General features: G+C 38.7%; 1 protein-coding gene across 2 annotated transcripts in view; it reads left to right on the forward strand.

Moving 5' to 3' along the window:
* Nucleotides 1-336: 336 nt before the first annotated feature.
* The window catches only part of SMYD3 (SET and MYND domain containing 3), a 439,696-nt gene continuing 421,398 nt past the window's right edge, over nucleotides 337-18,634 (forward strand). For both annotated transcript variants that reach the window (XM_067293328.1, XM_067293329.1), the window contains exon 1: nucleotides 337-500. In XM_067293328.1, the coding sequence (XP_067149429.1) occupies nucleotides 337-500 (164 nt within the window). The remainder of the gene's footprint in view (nucleotides 501-18,634) is intronic.

Consider the following 18,634-nt stretch of genomic DNA (forward strand, 5'->3'; position numbering starts at 1 on the left):
CTTTCTGAAGTTGGACTGCTGAAGGTGTAAGATTTAAGTGCCAAAAGGCCATTTGTAGGATTTCCCACCTGTTTTTTAACAGGATTTATGACTAGAAATTTTCTCTCGCATTTCTTTTAAAAGAACTGGAAAAAAATAATCAGCATCCTCCCTACTCCTGATTGGCAACACCTGCTGCAATCAATAAAAACTTTACGCGGGGGGGGGGGGGGGGGGGGGGGGCCGCGGCCGCCCCGGCGCCCGGCGCTGCCCTGCACTAAGATGGCGGCCGCGGCGCCGCTGCGTCACGTAGCGCCGGGCAGGAAGCAGCCGCGGCGGCCGCGGGCGGGAGGCGCGATGGAGCCGGCGGCGCTGGAGAAGTTCCCGAGCCCGGGCAAGGGCAGCGGCCTCCGCTGCCTCCGGCGGCTGCGGCCCGGAGAGCTCCTCTTCCGCGCCGAGCCCTTCGCCTACGTCGTCACCAAAGAGCAGCTGGGCGGCGTCTGCGAGCGCTGCCTGCGCAGGTACCGGCCGCCTCTCCGCGGGGAGGGCGTGCGCGGGGTGGCGCACGGCGCGCCGGCTAGCGGCCCTCGTGGTTGCGTTTCCTTCGCTCTTCCTGCCGCCCTCCCCGCGGAAAGAAAGAGGGAACGGGGCCGTTCCCGGCGCCGGGGAGGCCCCATCCCGCCTGAAGCCGCCCCGCCGGCGCCTTCGCGGCCGCCTGCTGCGGACGCGGCCGCAAGCCTGGTGGAAACGGGAGCTGCCACACTCCGCCGGGCGCCACCTGCCGCGTGGCCGAGCGCGGCCTGGGGGCGGCGGGGACGGCGGCGGCGAGTCAGGCACGAGTTTTGGGGGGGAAGGGGTGCGGATTAAAACCACCCGCGCCCAAGAGCGGGCACTGCCCCGTAACGAGATCTGCTGGTCGAGCTTCCTGCCACCGGTGCGTGCTTATCCCTCATGAGGAACCACACGGTTTTGAGACCTGCCTTGAACAAACGCCTTTGTTCCTCCCCAACACCTAAGAAGTGAAAACTGACTGACTCAAAGTAGCTTTCTGTGTTTATTTAAAAAAAAAAAAAAAGTATCTGTCTTCCATCTCTAAGCAATTTTCCAGCAGGACTGATTGTGATAGACCTGTTTGCAGGAGAACTTGGGTTATTTTTGTGTTCCCACTGTCTGCTGTCATGTGCTTACAGGGATTCTTGGCTCCCATTTAAAGAAATAATAACGTGATCCTTGTTTTCCCAGGGAGGAGCTTGACAGCATATCCCAGGTCACACTTGTATCTAACCTTGGCGTGTGAAAAATAACAGCAAAAAAGATTTTTAGTTAATCTTATATCTTTGAAGTCTGACTCATAACTTCCGAGTGCTTTGGGGTGATGGTTGGCTGTTCCTTTTCAACTTCAACTAGTTAGAGATTGCAGGTTTCAGAGGGCAGGCTGAGTGCAGCAAAAGCTGGAAAGAGAATGAATCTGAAATGTATTTGGATATAAAAATGTAACCAGGTTTGTTGGGAGAAGTAGTAGTTTTACCAACTGCTAGATCATGAAAGGTTATGCATTTGAAAGTTTGTCCTTTTTTAATAACAATACCAGTTAAATTAAAAAAAGCTAAAAGTTAATTTAAGAAAATATTTTTTTTCACCAACCTAGCTTCCATTGCAAAATGAACTATGGCTAGACTGAGCTTATAGATCAAGACTGTACAAGCCGATTTCTTTTCTTATCCACCTCATTAAAGACAGTGGCTTTTTATTCAAGAGATTTCATTAAATTGCTGAGAAATGTGAAGATTCACACAGATTTTTGTGTTTTAACCTATGTAAGTTAAGAAAACAGTACCTGCTGAAGTGGCAGCAGGTGGCAGTACAGGAACACAAAAAAAAAAGTCTTATGCTTGAAATTGTTTTAGCATTTTAGCAATTTTATTAGATATTAGTATTTGAGGCTTTATATTAGAGTGTAATTCTACACTGAATTCTGTTTGCTATCTTCTATTACTAAGTGTAGTAGGATGCAGCTTTTGGTTGTGTGAGAAGTGTTGGGTGGGCGAGAAGATGGGTTATGATGTGCAGAATCTTTTACTTCTGGATTGCGTGCTGAGAGGCAGCATGGTCTAGACTGGGTTTGGGGTCACAGATTTGCTTTACTGCTGACTTAACCTTGGTTGAACCCTTCCAGTGTGGGTTTGAGGTCTTGAAGCAGGGTTGGGAAGGCTGCTTCATGGCAGACTGCTGCTGTGATTCAGAGATGCTTGGCTAATGCAGTAGTCGCAGTCATATCTAAAGTGAATTACTGTGAATTTAAAGTGCTTCTATACATAGTTAGTACATCTACTTACAGAAATACTAACATCTCTTCCTCATTTTATTGTGCTGTTGGTATCAGTTAAAACTCTTGCTCGTTGTTACTGGGGTACATAGACCAGATGGTGGCTTTTGGTAACTGTCTCTCCTTTTGTGATTTCTTCTTACTTTGGAGATAATTCTGTATTCTGATGAATGTGTTCCTGATTTTTTTTTTTTTAATAGGCCGGACCAAAATTATCTGCTATAACTGATTTAATGTGATAGCAGGTAGTGTGGTTGTTTTGAATTACATCCCAGTAACAATTTAAAAATTTACTGTCCTGAAGTACGACACATAGTGAAGACTTGATCAGAAATATAATTTTTGATAAAGAATAGCAGTGCTGGCAGTTCGTGTTTCCATGGAAGAGATGTCCTGAGAGAAGACATGGGATTGCGTTGCATCATCTTTACTCTCTTTTTAAAGAGGTATCTATAGTACTAGGAGCAGTACTTCAAACTTGCCGAAAACCTGCTGTTTGTGCTTTTGTGGAGTTATGGCAAGATCTGGGTGGCCAGCATCTTTCTCCAAGAAACTTACTGGGGAAAGCAACATAAAAGATTCTCCCTCTTCTGTTAACCAAAGATGCTCTATATGACCTTTCTCCATGCTTTAGTACCTCTTAAGGTGGATTCAATAGCAGTTCTGCTCTAATGCAGATTTACGTAACAGGGGACTGAGTTATGTAAGGAAAGCTTCATTTCATCTGTAAAGTAGGGAATTTCACTGTTTTTTCCCTTCTGCAGGACATTGATAAAGATGTTGAGAAAAATAAATTACCACTGGTCCTGGAGGGTTCTGTCACCTTTCTTCGTTCTGGAAAGTGACCCTTAAGCCTTTTTTTTTCTTTTCTTTATATCTCTTAACCAGCTATCATTTTATAAAAGGACCTTTCCTCCATAGCTTTTTTAGCCTTTACACAAATATGTTATGTCCTCTGGGTGCCTTTTATCCATCTGTGTACTGATGCCCTCATGGAACTCCTGCAGGTTAGAAATAATGGCTTTCCCTTCGTGGGAGCGCGCTCTTTCCCCAGAGATTTTATTCATCCAGGTGATTAATGATCTTATTCTTTATTATAGTTTCTACTGTCTTGCCAGGGTTAGAAGCCAGATTTGCAGTTAGTTTAGTCAAGTGGATGTGGTGATTGAAATTTTTTTGGTTTCCTTAAAATAGCAAAGTACCATGAATGCGGGAATATCTGAGAGTTGTTTTCATATTTAGAATTCTGACACAAGTGTCACATGAGATTACAGAGATTACATCAGAAAACACTAGTGTTCTCAACTTTCAACCCAAAACTTTAAAAATAAAGGAAAAGGCTTATATTTGGGCTCTTTTTTTTGCCATTAATTGTTACTATTTTAAACTTTTTAAAAATCTTATTGTTTATTAGAATTTGTTTTTACATAGTTGATCAGAAAAGACATTCAGTTAAAATCTGGATATAGCCAGTTATTTCTTTATTTAACATATGAACCCAGATCAGTATTGATTTTTAATACAGGAAAATATAACATTGCCAAATTTGCTTGCACACACTGATTTATCAGCCCTAGTTTTAATCAGACTGTCCATTTTATGTGGTGGTGTTGCTTAGTTTGCTCAGCTGCTTAAATCTTTACTTGGCTTTTAAAGGTTTTCCTTGTCAGAAAAGTGAATCCAAAAGGGGAATCTCAATTCCTTGCAGACTTTTTTCCTCTGTGTATTCAATGCTATATTAGCCATTGATCCCTGCTGATTGAATTTCCTGCAAGATTCATGGTAGTGATGGCAGTACTTAGTCAGGAGCTTGGTTTGACTTTCAGATTTTGAATTAAATTCTAGGAGATGAAGGGTTATATTTTTAAATTGAGGACTTACCCATAATTTAGAATGAGTCAGAATGAATATGGAAGTCAGTTGTGCCTTTTTTTTGTTTTCTTGCACAGTACTTTTACACAGCACTGTATTTTGATGCGCTTTACAAGAATTCAGCGCAAGAAAACTTCATCCTGATTGACATTTGGGAACAAACAAGTACTTTCTAGAATCTGGGTCTCAGAGAAAGTAACAAAGAGGGGTAACCTTAGCCGATTTTCAAATTATATACTATTTATGCCTTGAAGGGAAGGAGACACTTAAGAAAAATGAAATTTGAGAAATTTGAGCTCTGGGTGACCCTGCTTGAGCAGGGGGGTTGGACTAGATGATCTCCAGAGGTCCCTTCCAACCTCAACCATTCTGTGATTCTGTGAAATATATGTTGTATATAGACTATGAAATAATAGACAAGTGTTTTGTCTATGGTTATGATCAGAGGCCATTCAGACTACAGTAACAGAACATGAAGTAGTATGAATGAGAGTGTTTCTGAATGAATACGACTTCTGTCAACATATCTAGAGAGAGAAATATATCTAATTTAGGACTGTTGCAAGCTAGCTATGGCAGCAGAGGCTACTGCAATCTGTGAAACCTAAACAAGAATTTGGGTAAACAGTTGGGTAATTAACAAAGTATTAAATGCTGAGTAGCAAGCTTATGGTCCTTGCTGTGCTTCATCTGGCTTAAAAATAGCTAAATTGACATACTCCTACATTCACTACTGTGTTTTCATCGTAGACACACTCTTGAATGCTAGTATTTTTTTTTTAAATTGTCATAATGAAAGTCAGCACACCATTGTTTAAGTGTGGAGTGCTTGGGTTAACAGCATCCTGAAGATACAAAAATACCATTACATTGTAACCACATAGTAGAATATTGTACACAGAAGCTGGGATCAGTTCGGAAAGAGAGTCACAAGGTTGCAATTGAAGATTGAGATGAAGGTTGAGATCCTCTGTATCTGCATGGCTCTGGCTTGCATTTGTGCAGCTCTGTCCGACGACTGCAAGCCCTTAACCCTCTAGGTGCACCTCTTTCACTGGCGACTGCAGGAGCTGGGCAGGAGGAGAGGAGCTAGTTACTCTGGCTCTGTAGCCATGGGGATTTCTCCATGGAGGAGCTATCATCCACTTAATAGAGCTAAGACATGTCCTTAAATGCCGAAGACAGAGTTTCCTTTGGCAGAGCGCTCCGTCGGGAGATGTGAGCCAAGGGACATGCTTTCCACGCACAGGGGGAAGCCTGGCATGCACAAGGCCTCCAGCAATGGATGAGGGGATGGGATTCATGGTCTCCAAATTTATCTCTGGAAAATACTTCTAGTGCTATTTGGTATAGAGATAGCTTCAAAACTATGCTAGACTCGCAGTTCTTGAAAACATACTATTTAGTTGCTCTTAGGTGTTGCTGGTATGTTTGTATTTTGTTCCATAGGAATACTGAAATGTAGGGAATTAGTATTAGATGATACATTCTTCATCTGACAGCTTTTCATGATTTCTCATCAGATGAAGATCATTAAGTATTACAATCATAATTTTTTACATATTAAACAATAAAAAGTCCCCATTTAAAGTTTGTTTATATAAAAAGCTTTCTTATGTAGACTGCTGTATTTTCAGGATTGTTAATAGACTGGAATAACAGAAGGGATTTTTTAATTATTTAAAATTGTTTAAAAAAAAATAATCTGCCATATCGCACAATGAATTAAAAGTTGTTAACCTGACTTGATACCCTGTCGTGTTTGAGTTTGTTGGCAATAATGCATTTAACATGCAAGATGTATGGTGTGTTTTTTATGTTGTTTCAATGATAGACCTCCAAGCAGGTTTCCAGTAGCTTTAAAGATGTATAACCTCATATGAAGTAGAGGAGTATAAACAAATTATGTTTGATTAGCGATAATTTTACTGTAGAAGCAGCATGACTATTAGGATTAGTTATGTTTTTGTGCTTCCGAGGTAGGATAATCCTGGGAATTACATGCTATAACTTCTTTTAGTACATCTAACCCATAATTTAGAATGGAATTGCAATGCTGTTGTCTCTTGATGCATCTCTTGTTATGTGTAGTAACCGCAAAGGATGCAAAACAAAATTATATGTGAGATATGAGCTATGTAAAGTATCAGAGTTCAGGTTCATTGTAGATGTATCAGAATATTTCCCAAGTCCTGAGAAATCACACAACGCCAATAAGAGAAATGCTTTTATCTGTAGCTGAGCAACTAATACCCTAAAAAAAAAAAAGTAACTTTTTTTTTTAAGAATATACTCCCTCCATAATGTCTTCTTGCTGTGATAGTAGAGGATGAAGTAACCTTAAAAAGAGAAAAATGGAAATGCTTGTTTCTGTCCTAATGCGACCTGGAGCAGTACGTGACATGGCTTCTATGCTGCTGTCACATGTGGCCAAGGAAATCTTCTGCAAGAGTGAAGAGAACGGGCTGTCAGCTGTGCTGTCCCGCAGGATCTCTTCCAGAAAAGGCTATAAACCATTTGGTCAAGAGGGATAAAGCCTATATTAGAAATCATGTTTACAGACTCCACCTTCCTTTTCTTCTGCTGAGAGGCAGGTGAAAGGTGGAGAAGGAGGAAGATTTGGTGTTTAGGATAGGATTCCTAAGTTCTCAGGGCCTGCCCTCTGATTTTGTTTGTTGCCTCCCTCACAGCACCCTCTTGGGTGGCCAGAGAATTTTCTGTGTCCCTATTAGCACTATCGCTTGGTAGGTTTGCTTTGGGAATGGAAAGTCTGATGTAAACCCTCTCTTTTCCTTTTGGGTAGTACTCCTCCCTACCCCTTCAGGTTCTTTGGCCTTGATTTAGGCAGAAGTGCAATGCCCTTGCCTGTGTCCTTTTTCCCTTCCTGCCCTGCTTTGCAGTCTCGAGGCTGCTGCTAATGCCTTCTGCTGCCAATCTGGTTTTGCTCCTGTTATAGTATAAGAGTAGAAATGGGAAAAGGACAGGCATTCTTGAAAATAATTTCTCCCAGGTCAACTGTTTATTTGCTGTGTCTGTTGTTTATGAAAAAGGAAAATTTAAGCTTAGACATGCTTTAAAAGTCGGTAAGATCTTACCCTGTTGTGATTCTGCAATTACAATTGCCCAGGCTGATACTGATCTGTAATCTGAAAGGTATTATTGCAAAATTGTTGTCTTGTCAAGCTGTGACTGACAATTTGAGTTGCGGTCTTCTGGTAAATCTAAATTTAGGCTTTATTATGTATCTGAAATCCATACCTGATGTTATATATTTTTTTCTCTGCATACTATAGCCCATAACATTACTGTTTTTTAAAAACTGATGTGCACCACAGGAAGATTATCTGCACATGGTAAATGATAAAGACACCAAAATAAGTTTGTGAACTGGATTATCTTTAGTATTAATTTTCTTTGGGTAAATTATAATTGTGCAAGTACAAAATTAAAATTAGTGCTATGAGGGAAAACATAAGTGATTAAAAAGTGGATAACTTCTAGCTAATATAATATGTAGTGACAAAATTAGTTTCAGCTATCTCCTGAGAGTGTTTTTTTTTTCCTCTCCATTTTGCACAAGACACTGGAAGTTTTACACTGCATTAGAGCATTTTTTAAAAATTTAAATAATTTAAGAACTACTAATGATATCCTGTCCACAGGCATTGGAATTTGTTGTTAGTGATAACCTCCATTGTAATTGTACTCAAAGGCCGCTCTGTGCTTTTGGCTGTATAGTACATGGGGTGGTATTGTTCTCTCTTGAAACACCTACAGTCTTGATCATAACCAGATGCAACAATTATTTTGAACTGTTAAAAATAATATAGGTGAAGATTACAGAATTCTTGTCATGTCTGTCCACCCCACCTACTCATGTTTTGAAACTATTGGTTAATTCATGAAAGTTTAATGGAGGCGGGGGTTCAAAGTAGGTTAGCGTCCTAGAAGCTTAATGAAAATAAGTGGCCGTGTAGAAGAAAAAGACCCAATAAATGTCCTGAGAGAATTGGTACCAGAAGAGCTAATCCTTGTTAGACACCTTATTGTCCCACCATGATGTGGGAGACATTACAAATGCCTCTGTTGCAGGACAGGCTTCAGCCAGAGCTTGCATTTCCTCAGACAGTGAAAGTCATTTGACCACAAAATACAGCACAGTGCGGAAACCAGGCGTTGTTAGCTCAGGTGCTTGAGAAGTTACCAATTAGAAGAGCATCCACAATTTCCCTAGTATTGTCTAGCCATGTATCCTCTTGATCCCTGTCCCGAGGAAGGTTTAAGAGAGAGGATAGCATTATGGACTTAGGTCAGGGTCATTGATCTGTGGCACTGGTGTAACATGGAGGAAAGTGGGAAAGTGCTTCTATGAAGGGCCTCCAAAGTAGTGTGATATTGTTGATGTCTAGATACCGTGGGAGGATGTCTTGGTATTCTCTCCTTCTGTGTTTTTTCTTTATGGCCTGTTGAATGAACTTAAAATGGGGGCTATATGGAAGTTGAAATAATGAAATTTAAAAGAGGGACCTAATGGAAGAGTTGAAAACTAGGAATGGCAGGCAAGTTGGAAAAGTATATGGATGCTGTGGGAGAAAGATGATGCAGTAGTCAGAACGGGACGTGTCCGGTTGAAACTATCTGGCATTTTTACTCATTCTTTTAAAATAAATACAAATTTAAAGTTCCTCTAACTGGCTTCTAGCTTTTTACCTGAGCTGGTATATCTTGATCAGAGGGGCACTTCTATTTATTTTGGATTTCATATTCTGCATACATTATATATATGTATGTATATGTATATATATGTATATGTATATGTGTGTGTGTGTGTGTATATATATATATAATGTATACACACACACACACAAAATAATACTGCTTTCCTGTTACTTTTGATGGCTCAGGGGAGACCAGAGACTGTGCAAAAGAAAACAGAAGAATGACTTGTCCCGGTACATTTGGTTTTGAGAAGAGAGAAGCAAAAGTGTTGTTCTTGGAGATATCCAAAACCTGACTGGACACAGTCCTGAGTAACCTGCTGCAGTTTACCCTGTTTGGAGCAGGAGGGTTGAACCAGATGATCCCTAGAGTCCCTTCCAACCTCAACTACTCTGTGATTCTGTGAAAAGAAGATTTAATAGAAAAATGTAAAATTCTGGATATGGATCCGTGTGACAGCCTACCTGATATGATAGCTAGAAGCTGCTGAATGGGGAGGTTATTCTTAACAGTCCCCCAAGTCTTTGCTGTCCTTACAGTATGATCCCTTTGCTTCCCCTTTGCCAGCTTTGCTGCTTATCTGATGTGTGATATAATATTTCCTTGTTTTATTCCCCAGAAGCATTTTCTACTGTTAGCTTCAGTTTAGTAGAAGGAACTCTACAGAAGTTTTCAGTTGTTTCTTGCCACAAAGAAAATCCTGGTTTTGGCTTACTAATGTCTTGGTTATGTAGGCGAGTCCTGAGTTTTCTTGTTTCTGCTGACTTTATTTTATTTTTATGACAGATTGTACTGATTTAAAGGGGTGTGCTTAACTTCCGTAATCATAATTCTCACTGTGCGCCTCTGCAGCTGAACAGGTTTTTGTAGAGACCCAAGGTAAAATTTTGATTCTTGCCCAATGGTGTCCTGATGACTGTGGAGAAAGAGTCAAGTGGAAAATTAGTTGATCACCAGAGCATAATTCCTATGCTAACTCAAGCCATAATCATTTGTTCATAAAATATTTAACTTTCCTGTTTATCATGTTAACTACTAGCCACCCTCAGCTCAGAATCCATTCTGTTATTAGCTTGATTGTTCAAGCTTAAATGGAGTTAAAGGATAAATAGTTTTTGAAGTTAGCTATTTTCTTGACCCTTGTGTATTGTAATACCTGAATCCTGCAGTCAATAGATAGGAAATGCAACTTCTGACTTCCCTGGCAGAAGGCTTGCCTGAGCGTTCATGCAGGTTTAGTGTGCTGCACACGTAGTCTGGTTGTCAGCACTGGAAGGAAAAAGCAGAGGAGTGTGTTGATAACTTCTTAAAAGGGCATGATTAGGAGTGGGTGCGATGCAGGAATGCAGAGAAGGGACAAAAGGTAATCACTGAGAAAGAAGAGGCAGAAAAAACACTTGTATCAACTATAAGCCCTTTAAAAAAATTCATATGAATAATGTCTGGCTCATTCAACTGTTAAGAAGGTGTGCTAGTGATCTGAAAAGACAATTTCTGTGGCAGGGACATTCTTGCCAGTGGGAAGGATAATGGTAAAATAGGGGAAAGAAATTTAGACAAGATTTTTGGTGAAGCATGGTCCTGAAAGAAGAAAGATATTAGCCTCATGGAAAATGTTGAGTGTGAAATAAAACTATGTATATGTTACCTGCACAAAATCTTTGTTCAATGTATTCCACACTTATTGAAGGCCAGAAACTTGCTTTCTTTTATTTGTGAAGAAAAGCTTGAAAGCAGGTCACTTGAACATAAAGATTCAAACTATAGTGCCATCTTGCTATTTTTTTGGACTCCTAAGTTGTGTTTTATAGCAGTAGTACTTTTTTAATAACAATATACTTATCAAGTGCAGTGTTTCCAGATATCACGGTGGAGAGACAGTTTGCCTTTGGAAGCAAACTTCTAGAAAGGAATGCTGGAAAGATGTAATGTACTAGTATGGAGAGAAATTTTGTGAGACTGTTTTTCTCAAAACCTGAAGCAAAAGACTTTCTCATTGGGTTAGTAAGAAATTCATTGAATAGCTCTGAAAGAACTGCAGGGTATAATTTCTACAAAGCTAAAAGGGATTAAATTTAATGCTTTATACAGTAATGTGTCCCCCCTGCCTGGTACCTTAGCTTGAAGTGGGTGAAGAAGGGGAAGGGAGTATAAGGAAAGTGAAAACTACTTCCCCGGTGAGAATTGTTACTATGGTCCTTGATCCATATAAAATGATTGGCTGGCTCTGCCTTGCTGAAGCTACAGTGTGTTTGCTTGTCTGTGGATATGTTGCACTTCTGTGTCTGAAGCAGTTGTTTGTCCTCTTTTAAAATGCGACAGCCTTATCCCTGATAGAGCAAAGTACAGGTCCTCTTCCTCTCCCTGCTGTGGCCTGGCTGCTGTTCAGTGTCACAGCAATAGCACTTGGAGCTCCAGAGATAAGTGATGTATTGAGGGACACTTGCTGCATATAAAAGTGTATCTGAAAAATTTTGTCTCCCCCATTTCATCGCAGTTTGCCCTTCCTCACATTTTCTTCTGCATGTTCTTGAGGCATTTTTATATTGTCTGTGTGCGAGAGGTGAATTCAGGAACTACTTTGCAGATGATGGTGCTAGGAACCACAGAAACCAAAGCAAGCTATATAAAGCAGAGACTGACACCAAAACTTGCACGATGTTTAAAATATCTGGATCCAGAGTGTGTGGGGTTTTTTTTGTTGTTGTTGTTGTTGTTTTTAAATTGCAGTGCACTAGCCTGGTACAAGCCTTTCTCATCTTATACCATGTGCAATAGTCTCTGCTTTATATAGCTTGCCTTGGTTTCTGTGGTGCATTGACTCCTAGTCCTCCAGCTGTTGAAGGTATTTAAGTCCAGATTTCTGAAAACACAGAGATGAACTAAAACCTTTAAAAAAAAAAAGTGGCACAGAAATTCACTTCATATATCTCTTCAGAGATACAGGTTCATAAGTGTCTGTTGTTTTAGCAAATGGGACTGGCTACTCAGTTATTTAAAATCTTTATTCACTTGTTATACTAAAACTGTCTCATTTAGTTGAGATTGATGTACAACAGATGGAATAGCTATGGAAACAAATTTTTTAAAATACTGTATGAAACTCAACAATGTGATGATAGATATCTGAAATTTTTGCCTGGGGGGGGGAAAAATCTGAGCAATAATCTCCTTAAGATACATATGACATCAACTGTAAAACAGATATAGCAATAAAATGTAGATTTTATTTTAGATGAAATACTAAAGAATTATGGGGCTTTTCTGTAGTTTTGGTTTTATTCCCCAAAATAAGTACAGAATAGTATCTCTTAATTTAAGAATGTCACTTTCCTTGTTTGAGGCAATAGATGAATTGTGCTAATTGGCACCAAAAAGAGCAACGCATATTAAGCATAATAATAGCAAGATAGTTATAAAGGTTCTTATTTTGCAGCCCAGTTACAGCAAGAAGTTATTCTTGTCACTTCTGGCTAATGGATGTCTAGCATTTCATTAGTCATGCAGTCAGCATATTGCTCATATGTGGATTTTGCTGTCTCTTAATGGCCCTAGGTGGTGGTGTGTGTGTTTTTGCTGAAATAAATATTCCACTAACTTCTCACTGATTGGGAAGTTACTGGGATTTAAGTAGTTTTATTTTTATGGTGTTTTATTCTGCGTTACAGGAAGCACTTACCTTTTTTTTTCCTGTTTGCCATCTTTATAGAAATTCCCTTTGCAATATTAAATGTCATTTTACTTGGTTTAATGTTTTTTTTATCTGAAGAGGCTATTGTAAGATTTCTCACTTGTAAGGATCAGTTGTCATTTTCCTTGCTTTCTGCCACCAGACGAAGCCTTTATAGAGCATCTGTACCCTCTTGGGTCCAGATGTTTAGAACAGAACCTAGAATACAGGGTCAATCAAAGTGAAGAATGGCAGCACTCACTTACTTTTTAATTTATGTCCTGCTTGTGTATAAAGCTGAAGATATTCTCAGCTGGTAGGTAAATTGTAATGCATGTATGAGGAACTCCTGGAGTTTAGATACATAGTTGGAGGATTAAAGTCCTTGTTTTGTCACTGGCTTCCCCTGGATTTGAATAAGGTCTTCCATTGCTCATCTATCTGAGATGTATGAAGCTTACTGCATTGACACATATGTTTAGAAGTTGCTGATAATGTATAAAATAGAAAATATTTTAATATACGTTTGTATATTTCCTAGAGGGCAATACTTGGCCTGTAGCCCGCTTGAACGTCTTGAGCAATGATTATAGGCAGCGGAAGGCATATCTGCTGTAAATTTGTTTAATAGTATGAATATGAAAAAGTCCAACACCAACAGTTTTATACATACATTTAGAATTAACAGAGCTTTTTAAAATTGCTAAAATGTGTCCTAATTCAGCCAGAACTAAAAGCTTTGCTTTGTGAAATTTTATGGCTTGTGCAATTTGCCAGGTCGGAATATTACTATGTTAGAACATATAATGGTTCCTTCCAGCTACCAGAGCTGTGAAACCTGCTTGTCCTTAGGCCAAGAAAAAAGTGCATGTGTAGAGAAGATGCTTAACTGATACCATAGAAGAATACAAAAGGGGCCAGTGGAATCTAAATTACAACAGGCTAAAGAAAATGTCAGCCTGAAAAATTGTTTACCTGAGATGGGTTCAGTAGAGGTAACCTCCAGAGCTGCTCTGAGCAGAAAGGATATTAGGTATTTTTTGGGGAAAAAAAAGCCGGTCATAAAGGAAGAATCTGTCATTTTTCTAAAAAATATTGGTCTGCCACAGATGATACTGTGAGACTAATCACTTACCAACTCCAAGTGACACTTTAGCAGATGGAAGCTAAAGTAGCAACATATGTATGGTATGCTTACTGAAGGGTTATGAAACATACTTTCTCATTTTGCATGTATGTGTAAAAATCTCAAGCAGAGAGCTTCTGCAAGGCGATCCCTGCACACCTTATTCTCCTTGGAGAGCTACCAGTCTGACAAGGCCATGGCCCCTCTGTGACTCATGGGAGCATTTAAAAAGAATGAGGGGGAAGCAGAAAATACAGGTCTGGAAAGAGTGTCATATTTTCTGTTCAAGACATGAATTTACTGAAGTTGAGAGGCACCTCAAGGAGAGGATAAAAGCATTTTAAATGAACAGGATTTCTTATTGGAACAGTTCTCTAAGAGCTTGTATGCAAACTGATGTAGAGAGAGTTGGCTATGGGGCTGGACATGAGAAAGCTGGACATTTGTATTTGTCCAAGACAACCATGGGCTGGAAGCACAAAAACTAAAAACTAGGCATTTAGCTGGAGAGTCTGGGGCTGGTTGTACGGTAGCATCAGGGTTGTTGCACTTAACTGTTGTTACACTGAGCGTGTAGGTATAATGATCAGTACTGAGTAACCAGAAGATTAGCCAAGATTTTGAATATCCTGTTTCAAAGTTGAGTTTTTAGCCTATCAGCTTGGTCCTGAACTCAGGAGGAACTGAATTATTAGAGGATGTGTTTCACCTTTGAACAGGTAGCTCACAGCAATGTCAGTGTTTCATATGCGCAATATATAGTGATATCTGTCTTTCTGTTTTGGGGGAGGGGGAGCTATTGTAAGATTCCAGCCACTTTCCTTTTTCCCTCCAGCTTTCCTCCCTGTATAATTCTTGCTTTGGACCAGATGAAATAATTTACAGGACTCCCAAATGCTTCAGAAATAATTATGGAGCCAAATTCTGTGTCCTTACTTAGAGATCCCCATGGGAATTTTAACTTTGGGAATTTGTCTGTTTAGAACAACTGTATTGTAGGCATATTAATTTTTAATTTTCACATCTTTTTAACCTTCCGCTATGGAGTCTTAAAAGCTGTAACTGTCTGTACACGTATTATTTTATGACCCGTGTAGGTAGGGCTGCTTGTGAAGCATGTATGTGGTACTCATTCTCATGTGTTCATATAGATTTTAATTATAAAATTCATTTGTACTAGAAAATATTCCACTAGTAGTTGTTATTAATTGAAAGATTATGCTTGCTTTTCTGCTCAATAGCACACAAGGATTTGGCGTCTGTTTTAAAATCTGCATTTGTTGGGACATCTCAATGTCGATCCATTTTACAGCCAGAAGGTAACAAAATTTTTAATTATTCATTTTATTTTCCAGATACAAAATCACCTGCATTGTACATCTCCCTCTCTCCCTTTTGCTGTAAATTCTTTGAGGCATGAAATAGCCTGCCAGGTGTCTGTTACACTCTGAAGTTAATGAATGGTTATCAGTATATAATAGCTCAGCTACAAACTGTAATGCATGCATAATATCATTGTGTAGAATTTTTTGCCTTCAGACAATGTCTAATCAATCGCTGTAGGTTTAGTCATGTCATCCTAGACTGTGCTTTCCCCCAAGCATCCAAAATGGAAACCTCCTCCTCCCCTGCCCTCCTGTCCCGTTAGCAAATGAGGTTAGAAACTTTTCTCAGCTTAGAAATGTTTGCAGTTTTGCCATGGTAGCTTTTAGCAGAGCAGGTATTTTGCCTTTATCTTGTGACGAGTCCTTTATATTTGTTCCGACTAGTGGAAATAAATGACCTCTAGTTTCTCCTGGGCTTGTTCCTATGAAGTCGAGTTCATCCTTGATGTGTACACAGCTTGTTTACTGCTGCTGTGGATGTGAGCTCGCAACCAGGAAAAAGAAAACTATGTGGACTCGGTCTTGTAATTGTCTCCTGGCAGAACTTCTAAAGAGGTCAGAACAAGGTTTTTATATTTTTAAACTCATCTGTTGGAACTAGTAATTTCCAGAAAAGCTTTTTTTTTTTTGTTCGTTTGTGTTATATTTTTATATGTATGTATGCTTCTTACACAATAAAAAGAGCTGTGCTAATTTTAACTGGAAGACCAGTATGTTCTCTTAAACTTATTTTATAGATGAAATAAATAGAAAATTATTTTGGGAAAGACTAAATGTTTTAACAGTCTCTAAATAATTCAGTTCTTATTTTTGAAAAGTTATTTTCAAACTAAGGTTACCTTAAATTTAAAATAAAAAAATCCATTAATTCCTTCTTCTTGTATTGGATTTTATTTTTTGAGTTACTGAGGATACATTTAAGAAATTCTATGGTACACATTTGATGAAATCACTTTATTACATCAATAAGGTTACTGCGGACGCTACCTACTGCAAAGGTAATTCAACTTAATGTTGGAAGTAGGCCCTAAAATCAGTTTGTAGCTTGATGAGATTTAACCACAATTTTGTACAGTAATGGCTTCACTGTCAGGCTCGGTGGGGAAACCTTCATATAAAAATGTCATAGCAGTTGCTTGAACAACACTGTAGTAAACTTAAACTATTTTTTTCCGGCTTCCCATTAGGCTTTTCATCTATTTGGCATAACTGTGTTGACAAAGCCTCGTCAACAGAAAGATGAGTCTCATTTTATATCTACAGTAACTTAAATGTATGTTTGTGATCGTAGCTTCTTTAGCACTGTCAGCGAGGAGTGATGTTTTCACGTTATGTGGTTTAATTCCTGGGCCTATTTCAGCAAAATATTTTAAAAGTAATGCTCGCCCCGCAAGAGTATCCATATCTCACTTGTGCCACAGGCCAGAGGGAGCTCAGGAAGGCTGCGCTGCTCTGGGGCTGCTGTGTTTCAAATGCTCAAGGGGGTGGACAGAGTTTGAAGAGAGAATAAATGGAAATGACTGTGGTAGAGCTTATTAAAACTGTTCTTCTGTGGACTGTTTCACAATAAATGCATGTGAAACAATAGGTTTAAGTGGAAGAAAAAAATTTCACCACATGACACTCGGCAGTGTTGCTGCCGAGTTGTGTGCTGCTATGAAGATAGAAGCAGACATGCGTTTATTTCCAGAGTGACTTCTGTATGTTTTCCAACATTTAAATGTTTTTCATTAGGCGAGATTATTTTGTTTTTAAACTGGGAACATAATCAACAAAGGCTAAGATGGCTAAAATTAAAAAAAAAAAAAAAAATAGAAAGAATGAGAATGGCTTTTTTTTTTTTTTTTTACATTTCATTTCCAATTATAAGTTAGAAAAGGTATCATCTCTGATATAAGCAAGAAAATGCCTACTTAAATAATGTGATTTTTAAGTCAACATGTCTGTGGAGAAACCACCTCTGTTTTATTTCTAGAATTAGCATAACAAAAGGATTTGCTAGGGGGAAAAAAAAACTTATGTCAGATAAAAACAACATTCTGTTTGACTTCTAAGCAACAATTTCTGGCTTGTTTTGTCTTGCTCACTTTTCCACTAAACTCCCTTTCAGATACTCAACATTAAGAAAGTTAATGGGTCTAAAACAGTGTAATGGCGCTCTCAAGTTGTTTAATTGCATGCTCGATTTCACTGAAAAGATGCTACATCAATGCCAGGCAAAGAAACAATATTCAAACAGGGCATAACAACATGTCGTGAATGTACATAATATGTTAGAAACTAGCTCTCAAGGATATGAATGGCAAATCAGTTGAAAATACTCTCGTATGTAGTTCTCACTTTTCTACTGAACTTGCACTGAAGCCATCGAGTTTAATTTTGCTTAATTTCTGATTTGCATTATGCATGTGTCAAATCTACAGAAACTCATGATACTGCAGAAGTTCTTTTCCCTTTGTATGGAGAAGACTTTATGGTTTCTAAGGTTCTAGTTTTTGAACTATCGAGTATTTTTAATTGCATCAGAAATGCAGACTACAAATGAACTGTATCTGGGAAGAGAAAAGCATTCCACAGGTGTTAGTATATGGTTAATTTGCTATTGTGCAAATATTGAAATGACCTGTCCAATTAGCAGACAGCTCTTTAGGCACTGTTATGGTTTAAGAAAAAGCTGTTAAAGTAGCACAGTTCTTGATGCAAGGTCTAATGTTTCCATAATTGCAAGTGTAGTAATCCAGGTTTCAATTACAGTTTCTCTAGAGAAGAAATAATCTTATTGTGTGTGGCTTGCTTGTTTGTTTGGTTTTTGTTTTGGGTGTTTTGTTTTGTTTTGTTGAGTTTTCCTCAGATAGTGACTGATCCATTACTTAGGTCTGCAAGACCTAAGACTTGGATAGAACAACTTCATCTTTCTTGATAGGTGTTGAATTTCTGTTCATGTATATGTTTTTATATATATATTAAAAATAAAATATATAAATATATTTATTTCTAGAATTTATATTAACTATATGTACAGATAAATAAAAGCTCACAAAATAAAGGTGAAATAACAAATGAAGTCTCTCTGCCCACTTGCAAAATGTCTAGCAACAACATAAGCAAGTGAAAACTAACAAAGTTAAATTCACCACTTCTTTAAAAAAAAAAAAAAGCAGCCAGAGTGCAGGTACATGTTTCTTACCAAGGCAACAGGAGCTGGTGCTCTACAACAGTAGTTTTGATTGACATCTTCAGCATGCCTTAGCTAGTCGGAAATTTGAAGTTATGCTCTATTTTGTAGATATTTTTGCAGCTGTAAATAGTTTTTTAGTGAGCGTTAAGTTTGTAGCACTTCTTTCTTTGCAAATGCAAGGTCTGAGCTTATAAGGTGTGTAGATGTATCCACCCCTGTTGAAGTAAATGGGGATTGGACATAAGGGGCAGGAGATTTATGCTCTTGTAGGACTGAACTCTTTAATTTCATTTGTGACCTAAGCATAATTTGAACTCAAGTTTCTGGGGAATTAGCAAATTATACTTCAGAGTACATGAGAATTTAGAACACCTGTTAC

This window comes from Apteryx mantelli, chromosome 3 (assembly GCF_036417845.1).
Source record: "Apteryx mantelli isolate bAptMan1 chromosome 3, bAptMan1.hap1, whole genome shotgun sequence".
In the NCBI taxonomy this organism is placed as follows: domain Eukaryota; kingdom Metazoa; phylum Chordata; class Aves; order Apterygiformes; family Apterygidae; genus Apteryx; species Apteryx mantelli.